The sequence below is a fragment of the Castor canadensis genome, chromosome 11, assembly GCF_047511655.1.
Source record: "Castor canadensis chromosome 11, mCasCan1.hap1v2, whole genome shotgun sequence".
Classification (NCBI taxonomy): domain Eukaryota; kingdom Metazoa; phylum Chordata; class Mammalia; order Rodentia; family Castoridae; genus Castor; species Castor canadensis.
Window position 1 is genome coordinate 42,021,934 of NC_133396.1, and position 14,391 is coordinate 42,036,324.

The 14,391-nt window shown below is 35.5% G+C and overlaps 1 protein-coding gene across 2 annotated transcripts in view; it reads right to left on the minus strand.

Moving 5' to 3' along the window:
- Positions 1–1,402: 1,402 nt before the first annotated feature.
- Positions 1,403–14,391, minus strand: part of Suz12 (SUZ12 polycomb repressive complex 2 subunit) — a 37,850-nt gene continuing 24,861 nt past the window's right edge. For both annotated transcript variants that reach the window (XM_020174474.2, XM_020174473.2), the window contains 7 exons: positions 11,555–11,732; positions 9,553–9,644; positions 9,225–9,368; positions 8,592–8,749; positions 6,838–7,036; positions 5,718–5,797; positions 1,403–3,767 (listed from right to left, as the gene is read on the minus strand). In XM_020174474.2, the coding sequence (XP_020030063.1) occupies positions 3,422–3,767; positions 5,718–5,797; positions 6,838–7,036; positions 8,592–8,749; positions 9,225–9,368; positions 9,553–9,644; positions 11,555–11,732 (1,197 nt within the window). In that variant the 3' untranslated portion in view covers positions 1,403–3,421. The remainder of the gene's footprint in view (positions 3,768–5,717; positions 5,798–6,837; positions 7,037–8,591; positions 8,750–9,224; positions 9,369–9,552; positions 9,645–11,554; positions 11,733–14,391) is intronic.

Here is a 14,391-nt window from a genome sequence, read left to right on the forward strand (position 1 = left end):
TAATTCTTCAGAGGTGGGAGTGGAAGGCTGAAGTAGGTCAAGTGTTTGTAGGGCAGGAAGTAATACTACTTATTGTGCTTGAGTGAACTCTTTAGATCCCATTTTACATTTAGGGAAACAGTCAGTGTGGTTAACTAACTTTGAGTTATGAACCTACAAATGCACCAAAGTTGGGATTCAAACCCAAGTTTAACAATTCCAAAACCCGTATTCCATCACTCCCTGATAGCCAAGACATTAGTAAGTACCGAACGTGTTACTGAAACAGCTTTCTAGTCTGTAAAATTCAAGGATAGGACAATACCTGGCTTACTCATCTTTGAATCCCTAAGCCTTGCTTCCTTACTGGGCCCTTAGTGTTTAATAAGTGCATAGGCTCTCCAACCCAAGTTACCCACATGGTGATTTCCTCGAAGGCCTCCAGAAGAGACAGCTCCTCAAGTTAGAAGAGATATAGGGATAGAACTTTTAGGAAAATTGTAATTGATTTAGTAAGGAAAGGAGCTATGGTTATTAACCTATTACAATACTAATTCGTAGATTTGTTAAAATATAAAAATATAACTCCAGTCCCACCAAAAAAGTTTCCTTGGTGCCTACACCTTCACCTTTTCTCTGGAATAACAAGCAGTTATTCCAGAGAAAAGGACTATGTACTTACTTAGGGACAGATAGAAGTTAATGACAACTTTTACCTCTAAGCCCTGGAAAAATCCATGTCTAATTCAATTTCCTGTTCCCAGTGTTTGGGACAAGTACTGTGGTGCATATATAGTCTCAATCAGTGAGGGAAAAGATGGTCACTAGTGATAGCATGCTCAAAGAGCCATGGAAGCTATCACGGTCATTTTACAGTGGAGTAGATTGGACACAAATCATGATTCCAGTACTTGGTGCATATGCAGGCTGCCCCTGCAGCTTTGACACAGATAAAACGACAACAGAGTGCTCACCTAACAAGTACAAGGCCCTCAGTTCAAACCCCAGAAGCCACCACCCCAAAAAAAAATATAGCCCAGTATTAGAATATCTGCCTAGCACATGCGAGGTCCTAGGCTTTAATTCCCAGCACCATGAAATTTATATATATATATATATATATATATATATATATATATATATATATATATATAAAACGTGTGTATGCATAACCATGTCATTGTCGTAAATGACTTCACATTTTAAAAAATTCCGTATTAGCTGACTCATTATTTGATGCTACTATACTTTTTGGATCTTTACTATTGTATCTAAATCTTTTATTTTTTTTTTATTGGTACTGGGGTTTGAATTCAGGACCTTACACTTGCTAGGCAGGTGCTCTACCACTTGGGCCACATCTCCAGTCCTCTAAATATAAATGCACATTTTAACAGTGCCTATATAATGACAAAACAACAAAAAAGCAAAACACAACTTTTATATTATTGAACTTTATGTACAAAATCATTTGATTTCAAATAAACATTTAATGTAAAAACAAATGTTCTTTTAAACTGAATTTTTTTTACATCTACTGTACCATTCAAATGCTTTATCATCTTACATGATTTCTGCAAAATCTGTTATCAGGGGTACATATAGAAAAGCATTTTTTTTTTTATAAATAGAAACAAAGGGTTTTTTTCAGCTTTTATTATAAGATGACATAAAAAGTTTACTCAACAGAAGTAATTTCATTACTATTTGGGGGAGGGAATCACCAACTTTTTGTGCAAACAATGCTAGCCTTCTTTTAAGCATTAAGAGCATAACTGCTTAAGAAATGACATAAGCAATAATTCTACACCTACATCTCCCCTAAAATAATCTATTTTTTTTTCTTTACATATGTGCACAGCTTTAGCAAATTAAAGCCCAAGAGAAATGCTGGAAACCCACTACCCAGAGGCAAAATGGGAGTTTATGGAACTCCTCATGGGGAGAGTTCACCAGTCAAGGAGTCTGTAATGAAAGCTGCAGTTTCCCTCCTTCCTATTTTTTCAACACAAAAGTCAATGACTAAGAACTTAATACTGGATGACAAATCACAGCCACACTATTAGTTAAATAGCCTCACAGTTAAACACATCTTAAAGACCAACCAAATCAGTATTTACATTTTATAAATTTCTGAAGACACCATTAGAAAGCTTATATATCCCTTCACTAAACAAAATAGGGAACTGCATCTGATGGTGGTGGAATGAAATTTAAAAAAAAAAAAAAAAAAAAAAAACCACCTGTATTTACAGCAGCATTGATCCTTTATAAATAAAGAATATGAAAATGCAATATCTTTAAAGGATAATAAAAAATTGAGGTGATGTTACTCAACCACAGTGCTTGGAGTTGGAGTAAAAAACCTATTGGTGCTTATTAATGTGCCAGTAGTGAAACCGCTTTCTGTTGGAGAAAAATCCAACTGCAAATATGTGCGTAAAACACATAACACAGGGCAAAATTGCTCAAAACAATTCAAGTCAGCTTATCTGTATTGAATATTCTAATCATGAGATACATTACAAAGACATCCTTGCAAAGAAAAAAAAAAAAGTCTAACATTTTCTGGTTCATTTTTACAGAACACTGTCCCCCTGGCCACAAAGTGGCATCTTAAAAACCTTAAATTTGTTCTTCCCTTGGTTCACAATCCTAATAAAAGGATGTGTACGGCTGAAGTTTTCCATGTAATTACCTAATTGAAAAAGGAAAACCAAAATGTTCATGTTTAAAAAAATATGCTGGGTAAGCAATGCACTAAAATTATCCACATGAAAACAAATGGTCAGTATCCTTATAAACCAACCTGACATCTCACCGTCAACAATGTGAAAAATTAACATGTTCTCAAACAGGCGTAAGATGAAGAAGTGCTACTTTAAAATTGTAAAATAAGCTTATGTAAAATATCTTGCATTGTAATTTTCATTCTAAATTTATAAATGATTTCAAAAGCAAGGATCATGGTTTGGTTGCAAGTATTAATGCAACAATTTCACAAAATCTTCAATTTTCTAAAAAAGGGAGTTGCATTCCAATTTTCCCTCCCCAAGAAAATGTCTCACAATTACAAAGTAGAAAAAACAGCCAGTCACAAATGCAAAAAGCATAATTTAAATACAAGAAATAATTTCTAGATTAGTTGAATACATTTCGTGAGACAATGGTTGCAGTTAGTGGTACAGTGAAGTACTGCTTTTCATGCTCGAACTGAAGTAAGTTTTAATGACAATAAAATGGATAAACATGTAATGTTGCACAATGAAGTAAAGGAGAACCCTGATATAAATATCCTTGTTGAAATCATTTACTTCATCTAACAGTGCCTGTTTGGAAGCTATGATTTAAAAAGCAAAACACAAAAACACAACTCTTTCTAGAGGCTGAATTCCCTCGAATGCAATTTCAGTGTTTGTCCACACCACGGGGTTAGCTCTTTTCAGAGTTTTTGTTTTTTGCTCTGTTTTGAAACCCCTGAGACGCCGTCTGTTTCCAAAGCTTTTTCTTTTGAGTTAATTTCACTAAATCCATTTGCTGTCCCAATTTGTTCTTCAGTTATTTCTTCATTTGTGGGGGAAGCAGATTCTCCCTTTTCTAATTTTTGTTGCATTTCACGGAGCTTGGTAACAGCTTTGTCTATTGACATTATGCTAATAAGATTAAAGTCATGCATGCTGACTAGATGAAGCATGAAGTTTCGACATAAATTCTTCTTAATTATTTTCTGTCCATAATTTTCTACAAACAGCATACAGGCATGATTCATTTGATTGTCAGCAATAAACCTATATAATAAAAACAAAACATTAATGATGCAAAACACTTACAAAATACAATAATGATAACCATTATAAAACAGTAAAAACTATATCCCAATCTAGTACATTACCATTTAACAAGTAATAAGACTACAGTGAAACTGAGAGCCAATCACCTGAGTCAGCTGAACATTTTAGAAACTTAAGAAGTGACTTAATCTCAGCAGACCTTACTCAGGTTTCATTAGAGTAGTCAGAAATGTTTTTGCTATTGAAATTACATACAACAGTTTTTAAAAGGATGACATGTTCTCTTTTATCAGTACCATGTCTATTAACTCTATATGTACTGACAATTCCTCCCGTTATTTCTTCTGTTGATCTTGACGTACTTTAAGATGCAGTGTTTTAGCCAGGTGCCAGAGGCAGAGATCAAGAGGATTGTGGTTTGAGGCCAGTCTAGGCATATTTTGAGAGAGCCTCTCTTGAAAATACCCAACACAAAAGAAGGCTGGTGGATTGGCTCAAGTGGTAGAATGCCTGCCTATCAAGTGTGAGACCCTGAGTTCAAACTCCAGTCCCATCAAAAAGAAAAAAAAAAGGCTGGGGGGAGGGGAGGGGAGTAGGATCTATTTTAGAGATAAGGCCTCAAACTTCGATCCTCCTGATCTTAGGCTCCCAAGTAGCTAGGATTACAGGTGTGAGCCATGGGCATCCTGCCCGCATCCCCCTTTCTTTGTTTCTTTTTTGGTATTACTGGAGTTTGAGCTTAGGGCTTCCTGCTTGCAAAGCAGGTTTTTACCACTTAAGCCATACCTCTAGTCCTTAATTTCATTTCTATAAAATGAAAAAACCTTGGATGTTTGAGCTATACAAGAAAAACATAAAGCTGGGCGCGAGTGGCTCATGCTTGTAATCCTAACTACTTATGGATCTATAAGTCATGAGATCCTATCGAAAAAACTCATCACAAAAAAGGGGTGGTAAAGTGGCTTTAGGTGTAGGCCCTGAGTTCAAACTCCAACACTACAAAAAAAAAAAAGGATCTTGTGTATATAGAAGAAAGCAGATTTTTAGGAAAAAATGGCTACGAACATACTTTTAGTCACAAAGGCATGAGAAATAAGAATGGTTGTACCCTGACCTCATCAAATGAGTGAACATGCTGAAAAGCCACGTATTTTATTCTGAATAATTAAGCTTTTATTTTGTGTGACACTTGGGTTTGAATTCAGGGCCTCATACTTGTTAGGCAGGTACTCTTACTACTTGAGCCATTCAGCCAGCACTATGAAACAAGTTTTGAAAACTGATAGAGCTGAACTCTGTTATGAGTTCAAACCCCAGTGCTGCCAAAAAAAAGAAAAAAAAAACCAAAACCCTGTGATGAAGATTGTAATAAATTTTGAGAATGTCTAGGTACATAGCAAATGGTATATTATTCTTGTATTCCCTGGCAATAAAGGAAGAAAGCAATTAGGTGCCTGTAGTCCTAGTTACTTCAGGAGAGTGAGGTGGAAGGAAAGTTTAAAACCAGTAGTTTAAGACCAACCTGAGCAACAACAGAGAGATACTGTCTCAAAAAAAATAAATGACAGAAGATATATTATAGTAATCTAATGAGCAGTCAGAAATTATTGTCTGCCAGGTGTGGTGGCTCATTTCACAATATGTGAAAGAGTTGAATTCAGTTTAACTAGAGGAAACATTGAAGTTTTACTCTTTTTTTTCTTTTTAATATAAACACTTAAAAGAAGATGTCAAAGGCCCTTCGAAAAACCCAGGTTTTCCTAACATGCCTACTAAGCATCACTATTTTCACTATGTAATTATAGTATTTTTGGACTAGGAAAAGATTTGAGACACATACCTAAACCAGTGGAAGCTAAAATAAGATTCTAACATAAGTTGATTAATAGAATGTAAAGCAGCAAAAAGAGTATTAATATTGGAATATTTAATTTAGAAATACTCTACCCATGCTTCATGACATGGAGATTCCATAGTTTCATTACTTCTTTCTCTCCTTCATTTACATCAGAAAATTCTTCAATTTGCTAAAAAGAAAAAAAATACTAAATTTAAGCAGAACATAATTGGCATTTCAAGGAAAAAATTGTTGAGTATCAAAACCAAAGATTTAGAATTCAAAATAGCAAAGAGGTAACATTTTTAAAAATCAACATCTAGTTAAGTATATTAGGGATAGGGATGGGGCTCAAGTGGTAAAATGCCTGATTAACAACTGCAAGGCACTGAGCTCAATCCACAGTACCACCAAGGAAAGAAAGGTGTGGGGGGGGATCATAAAATATAAAATAGTTATCTACAAATATATAACATATCCACTACAAAGTCACATGAAAAATATATTTGAATTTCCTTTACTCTAAATTTTTTTTGGCAGTACCTGGGTTTGAACTCATGGTCTACACCTTGTGCCATTTCACCAGCCCTTTTATGTGTTGGCTATTTTCTTTCTTTCTTTTCTTTTTTTTTTTTTTGAGGTACTGGGGCTTGAGTTCAGGGTCTTCACCTTGAGCCACTCCACCAGCCCTATTTTTGTGAAGGTTTTTTCAAGACGGGCTCACGAACTATTTGCCTAGGTTGGTTTCGAACTATGATCCTCCTGATCTCTGCTTCCTGGGTAGCTAGGATTATAGACATGAGCCACCTGCACCTGCTTACTACTCTGCAACTTTTTAAACGATACAATTATAAAAACTGTGCTGGCAGAGTGGCTCACGTGGCCACTAGCGAGTGTGAGGCCCTGAGTTCAAACTCCAGTACTGCCAAAGAGATAACAATTATAAAAACTGTGTATTCTGGGACTTCATAAAAGCTCCTTCACAGGTCAAAAGCCTACTTTAGCTAGGCATAGTAGTGCATGTCTACTAAAACTCAAGAGTCTGCTGAGACAAGGACAGTGAGTTCAAGGATAGCCTAAGCTACACAGCAAGTTCCAGGCCAGCCCTAAGCTATGTATCAAGACCTGTTTCAAAAAAAAAAGTCTAGTTCATATTAAATGAGGTTTCAAACACTCAATCACAAAATTCTAAGATGACTGCCAAATAATGATGATGACAAAGATAATTACTGTAATGGTTTTTTCTCTTAGCCATTCGGGATCTTTTTCATCTTCACTATCTACTTCCATTTCTTGAGGACGGAGAGGTAAGCAGGTATCACTGTGGAAATACAGACGATTGTGGCCACTACTGTATGTTCTTTGCTGTTCCACTTCTCCATCTTCAGATTCAAGAAATTCAGACATGCTTGCTTTTGTTCGTTTTGGCCTAATGAAAAGAAATAAATGTGATATAACGTGGCATCTACATCTATATCATCTAAATACTTGGTTGACATCTGTAGTAAGTTACAATATTAATATTTGATAAAACTAAGCACACAAAAGTGACTCTCCCCAAATTATTTTTCTATGCATAATGCAAAGCACATTTAACATATCAATTTTTTTTCACAGCTGGAGATTGAACCCAGATCCCTGAGTGATAGGCAAGAGCTCTATTCCTGCATCCAAACCCTACTTTATCAATTTAACCCCAGTTTTTTGTGTATGAAAAATAAAAACCTAGGAAAAAAAAGGGAAAATGGTTTAAAAAGGATAAAAAGGAACAGAATACTAGAAGGCACACTAAGAATAATCATGCATATAAAAATCCTGTATGTTGCCGGGTGCTGGTGGCTCACACCTGAAATCCTAGCTACTTGGGAGGCAGAGATCAATCAGGATGATCGTGGTTTGAGGACAGCCCAGGTAATTAGTACAGGAGGATCCTATCTCCAAAGTGCCCAACACAAAACCATTGGTGAGGGGCTCACTTGGTAGAGCACTTATCTACCATGTATGAGGCCCTGCCCTGAGTTCAAACCCCAGTACCACACACACACACACACACACACAAAATCCCGTATGTTGCCAGATGTAGTGGTGCATGCCTAAAACCAATCCCAGCACCTCAGAGGTAAAGCAGGATGATTCAGGCCCTGTCTCAAACAACAAAATGGAACAACAAAAACAAACAAAAAAAATCCTGCATACCAAAATTGCATAATATAACACATGTATATTTACAAAGTGGAAAACCACAATACTGGTTATACATATATACTCAACCCTCCCGAAATTTTTTTTTTTTTTTTCAGTTTTACAAAGCTAAAACTTTAGTGCTGAGGCTATGACTCAAATAGTGCAGTGCCTACCTAGCAAACCTCGAGGCCCTGAGTTCAAATCCCAGTGGTGCCCAAAAAAGGTAAAACTTTAATCTCAGCAATCCATCTGCTACTATAAATATACCACCAACTGGCTGTAAATCCTAATGGAAGGCTAACCAATCTTACGTACTACCTAACAGGATACTATTATGTGAATGTATACCATTATGGGAATACTAAGTGACAGGGATACAACTCTTTAAAAGTAGACGATAATATCCCTTTTGTGCAGGTTCCTATTCAGTAGTAGAACACTGGGTTTGAATATCTGCAGCATAAATAAATAAACAAATAAATACAACTTGGAGGAAAAAGATGAAAAGAGGAAATGGGGCAGGGGGAGAAAACCTATAGAGGTTAAGATATAAAATATTGTATCCTACTCCAGAGACTTACCTAACATTGAAATAATGATCTCCACTGAACTAGTTTTGTTTGACACTCCCCCCAACTTAGTTCCTCCAACATCATCAATAAAAGCCAGAAAACAACCTTTTTGTGTTTATTGGTACTAGGGTTTGAATTCAGGGCCTCGAGCTTGCTAAGCAGGCGCTCTACCACTTCAGGCATACTGTCAGCCCGAAAACAAACTTTTGTTGTGACCTTTTCACCTACCTGCACACAAGAATGTGTGTTATAGGTGTTCTCTTTACTGGTCCATTGCGACTAAAAGCAAATCCAGGTTGGCGATGAATATCCTGAGGATTTCCTGCATAGGAGCCATCGTAACATTCATTGATAGAGACATCTATCCTAGCACCTTTTGGATGATACTATAATAAAAACAGCAGGATGTTTAGGTAAAGAAAATATTATCCTACCCTAAAAATCTACTCATCTAATTTAACGAATTAAAAAGGATTTATGGGTTGTTAATGTTTTGAAAACTAATACAAGTCAGGTGTACCAGCTTGGTGAAGATGTTAAAAAATAAAAAAAAAGTGTTAAAAGTCTTGAGTACCATTTATTGACTTGGTGACTGTAGAAATTATTTCTTACCCAAGCAAGAATAAGGCAATTACCCCTTCATTCAAAGAACTGGTATAAGGATTACATGAGTCAATAAAGAGAATACTTTACAAAATCTTAATTACGGTTCTAAATACTTATAAACTGACTCATTAACAATAATCCTAGCATAAAGCAATCTATTAAATGCAAAAATTTTGATATTTTTAAACAAAGTTCAATTTCTCAAGTCAGATTGTCTTATATTTAATGCATAAGAAAAAAATGGTGATTACTTACAACATAATTGAAGATAAATCTGCTATGGCAGAGTTTTAGATGCTTGAGTAAGCTATAAAGCTTGCGACAATTCAGAGTGCACCAAGGACAATGAAGGTCATCTCTTGCTTCAGTTTGTTGTCTTGTATTGTTGTTATAAAGGAACTAAAAAACAAAAACAACAAATTCACAATTTATACATCTCCATGTATTTTGTTTAAATAATCTTAAAATAGGTACAATTTAAGAGAAAAATAAAATTAGATAGGTATCATGCCAAAAGATTTCAGATATAATACAGAAAATGTATTTTATGACTACTTAAACCAGAAGAGTCTGTTATGTTTACCTGATAAAATATTCTTAATTTCTGTCGGTTTTCATTTGACGTATCCTTTTCTTTTCTTGCTTGTAGATCTGTAGTCAATGTTTCCTTAACGGCTGAAAACATACACTTTTATATTTAAATGAAAATACTTGATTCTAAAAAGTGAAATAATATCTTGCCAAAATTATTAAATAATGATTTCACAGAATTGTACATTAGTAATTAATGTAATTTCTGTTCTTACCCTCAACTGCTAATCACACAAACAATCCTCTTAATCAGTGAATCAGAGCTAAGGATGGAGCTCAGTGGTAGAGTGTTTGCCTATCATGCACAAGGCCCTGGGTTTGATCTGCAGTAACTCAAAAATCAACAACAAAATAGGCCCGCAAAACACAAACCCTACATCCATGTCCTAACCCATGATAAAAATAATCCCAAGTTATTATGTGGCCACTATACTACATAAGCGCATTTCCAGGTCACAGTGTGGGTTTTATTTTTAAATGCTGGGGTTTGAATTCAGGGCTTCATGCATGCTAGGCAAGTGCTTTACCAGAGAATGGAGGTTTTTTCTTTTTCTTTCTTATTTTTGAAAAGGGTCTCAGCCCAACCTGGCCTCAAACTTGTAAGTTTCCTAATTGCTGTTTACAGGCATTTGCCACAATGCCTAACTAAGAGTATGGTTTTGATTGGTTTTTATTTTACCAGTGTACACCAGACAGCAGGCATCTACTAATTGTTAGCAAATTAGAAAGTTAAGTAAAAAGTGATGGTATTAAAATCACTCCAAATCCAAAGGATAGGCACCATTAAAGATTTAAGCTTATTTCCCTCAATCTTAGGGAAAAATACCTTTTTTTTTTTTGGTGGCACAATTCTCCCACGTGTGTAATATTGTCAATTTCATACGTTCTTCTCAACTCTTTTACCCATTTCATTGGCTTCAGAGTATTTTGAGAAATGCCCAAACCACAATTTACTTCTTTTTATTTAATATAGTACATTGACCTACACATAATGACTACATGTGATGGGCTCATGTCAAAGATAACATCTTTTACGTCTTCTGCCTTCTGGGCTGCGTATGTGTATCAAGTGGTAGAGTACCTGCCTTGTAAGCTTCTGGCCCTGACTGCAAACTCCAGAAAATTTTTTCTTTTTTTTTTTTTTTGGTAATGGGGACTTGGAACTTCACACCTGCTGGGCAGACACGCTACCAACTTGAGCCAAAATTCTGTATTCTTTACACAGATAAAAATAAATGGATGCTCTCAGGTCAAGGAGTGTTCTCACTAGGTAGATATAAAATGAAACCACTACAAATTAGGACTTAACCCAGCAGAGAGCTAACTCCATTTGTAAATGCTTTTTCCTCTTAAAACTGCACTGGGGGTGGGGTGGCAGTGGAGGTGCCCACCCCGCCCCCAACCCAAACAATGTATACATATGTGAGTAAATGTAAAAACAATAGAATAAAAAAATAAATTAAAAAAACCCAAAAGAACCTGCACTGTAGGGTTAGGGACATGACTCAAGTAGAGAGTGTCTGCCTAGCAAGCATGAAGCCCTGAGTTGAAACCCTAGTACCATCAGGAAAAAAACAAACAAACAAAAAAACAAAACACTAAAACAAAAATTTTAAAATGCACTGTAAACCAGTCACTTTCTTGTGAATCTGTGGCAAACTTATGTAGTAGTGGAAAAACTTGTTCTAAAATAACATGAAGCTATCTATAGACCCAACTTGGAGGTGTTTCAGAATATATGGCATATAACTCATAAATATGCTCGCAAATCCCAGACACATCTGGCACAAAGATTCTGAATAAAAGATTGTTGATCAGAACTCAACACAGAACTTTAGGAAGAAAACCCAAATTACTATGGTTAATAATCTATTGCCTAATAAGCCAAATAATATTTTCTAAAGAATAATTACATGAACAAAATACAAATGAATTACTCCAAAACATAAGATCTAACTTTGAAGCCATTATTTTGATAACAATGTTGTTTTTACCAATAGTTTGCGTAGGTTTAACTGAGCCAGGCTTGTTTTCTTGGTGGAGACTCTCTGAATTTCTAGTGGCAAGAGGCTTAGCAATAGGAGCTGTAGACTTATCATTGGTTTCTCCCGTCCAACGAAGAGTGAACTGCAATGTAGGTCCCTGAGAAAATGTTTCAAATGGAGGCAGCCTCTAAACAATAAAAACACAAAAAGATTCACATAATGATCTGAAAGTGTACGAGTTATTTTTTTAAAAAATCATTATATGCCAATGTGGATTTGATTTAAATCAGAATTTTTTTTGAAAGTACAGAAGCCAACAGCGATGGTCAAGCAAAGTACTGAGCAGTAGACACTATGTGACTGAACAGCTCAGGCTGTATAAAGCAGTAGTTATTATAGTAACAGCTGAATTGTTATGTGGAAACAATAACCCAGTACAGCCAGATTTTCAGATTTTTCTTTTCTTTGAGATAGGGTCTCACAATGTAGCTTAAGCTGACCAAGAACTCACAATCCTCCTGCCTCAGCTGCCCAAGTGCTAGTATTACAGGTGTGTGTCACAAGCTTAATTCAGAGTTTTCAAGAGTCAGAAACCAGCCTTCAAGAAACTTTCCCATTTTCTATGTGGATAACCAATTCTAAATGTCTTTAAAATAAAGCAAAAGAAAATTGTGGTATCCAAAAGCCAGCCTACTTTCAACCTTTGATCATAGGTACCCAATTCCTTTTTATTTTTTCCTTTTTGTGAATTGAGCAAGTTTTACAATTAGTAATGTTCCTTGGCTACTCTCAGCCTGAAAATTTCTTCTGTTTTGGTATACTAAATTATCTTAGCTCTCTACCCTCACCTCAAATCACTTGTAAGACAACTCTTCTTTGGTTCCTTAGTTCCTAACTAACCATCTGACCCAATGTCTCACCCATACCTGAAGACACTCAGGAGGCAGAGATGAGGAGGATCAAGGATTAAGGCCAACCCAGGCAAATAGGTCACAAGACCCAATCTCGAAAAAATCCAACACAAAAAAGTGCAGGCAGAGTGGCTCACATGGTAGAGCATCTGCCTAGCAAGCATTGAGGCCAATTCAAACCACAGTACCAATAAAAACAAAACAAAACAAAACCAAAAAACCAGTAATTAGCAATTAACCAAAACTGGCTTAACAGGACATTTACATAAAATACCACAGATGTTTTTTTAAAAAATAGTGTATCTATGGGTTCTAATTTAAAGAACATCTATTTTATATTGCTGCAAACAATTTTTAGAATTATCTTAGACAAATTGCCAAAAAGCAATTGCTGTAATTTCTTAGACTAAAACCTTCATATATATTCGTTTTATCTTTAATGAACATACTAAAAAAATTATAAACAGCTGCAGAAAATTCAAGCACTGTAGATGAATACACAGAAATGAAATTAGTTGAATTCCCCAATACTCAGTTAGCCACTATAATATTTATTTTAGAAAAAGTGGAATTATATATAATATTCCATAAAAATTTAAAATCATGGAAATTGTCTTGTCAAACTCTCTTTTTAAATGCTTATCTTTTTTAGATCTTATTTTTCAGCTAACCAATTGATACCATGAAACAAAATCGTAGAACTGCAATTGCTAATGACGAAATGCACACAATTTTAATTTTATACATATTATAGGTCTGCTTTCCAGTAAGGTTCTACCAAATTTATTCTGAGTTAAAAATATTACTTGACAGTATGTATCTCCACATCCATAATACTATAAACTGGGAAGCTTTTTAATCTTTGTCAAAAAAGTACTATCTTTTGTTTCATGTCTTGGTTGAGTATGTTTAATATCACTTTAGAAGCTTGCTGGCATCTCTATTTGTCCTTTTAAGAACTATCTGGTTTTTCTTTACTCATTTTTCTTACTAGATTGCTCTTTTTCTTATTCACCCCTGCCTCCTTTATTTTTCTGATACTAGGGACTAAACAGAGAGCCTTGAGCATATAAAGTATAAACACTATCCCAACTCCTTTCCACTTACAGATTTATAAAACTTACATGTGTTTGTAATATCACCATATTGTGAGATACAAATTTCATCAGCTAGTGAATCATTTCTGGGTCCCCTACCCCTCTTCCTTCCAGTGTTAGGGATTAAACCCAAGGTCTCAAGCATGTTAAGCACTCTACCACTCAAATACATCCCCAGCCTCTATCACTTTTTTTTTTTGTGGTGCTAAGGACTGATCCCAGAGCCTCATGCATGCTAGGCAAGCACATTACCACTGAGATACAGTCACAGTTCCATTTCTGTTAATTTCACATTTTTGTGGAACAGAATTTTTTTTTTTTATTGGCCATACTAGGCTTTGAACTTGGGGCCTCACACTTGCTAGGCAGGCACTCTACTACTTGAGCCACTCTGCCAGCCCTTTTCTTGTGTGTTGGGTTTTATCAAGATAGGGTCTCGTAAACTATTTGCCCAGGCTGGCTTCAAACCTCAATCCTTCTGATGTCTGCTTCTGAATAGCTAGAATTACAGGTGCGAGCCATTGGCGTCCAGCTGTTTCTGGCTTTTGTATCATCCTTACAAGAGTCTTTCTCACCTCAAGACTATTAACAACTTTTTCTGCAGTACTAGAATGTTAACGTTCACATTTATGTTTAAAGGCCTTCTGGAATTTATTAGGTGTAAGTTTATCTTCAGATGGCTAAGATCAGTTCTGTCACAATCAATATTCTTCCCCGTACAGACCTGTACACTATCACCTTTATCATACACTAAATTTCAAATAGACATGAAATTACTTCATGAGTATAGTGCAGTGATCTGATGATATATTCTTATATTATACAGAAAGTTTTCTGA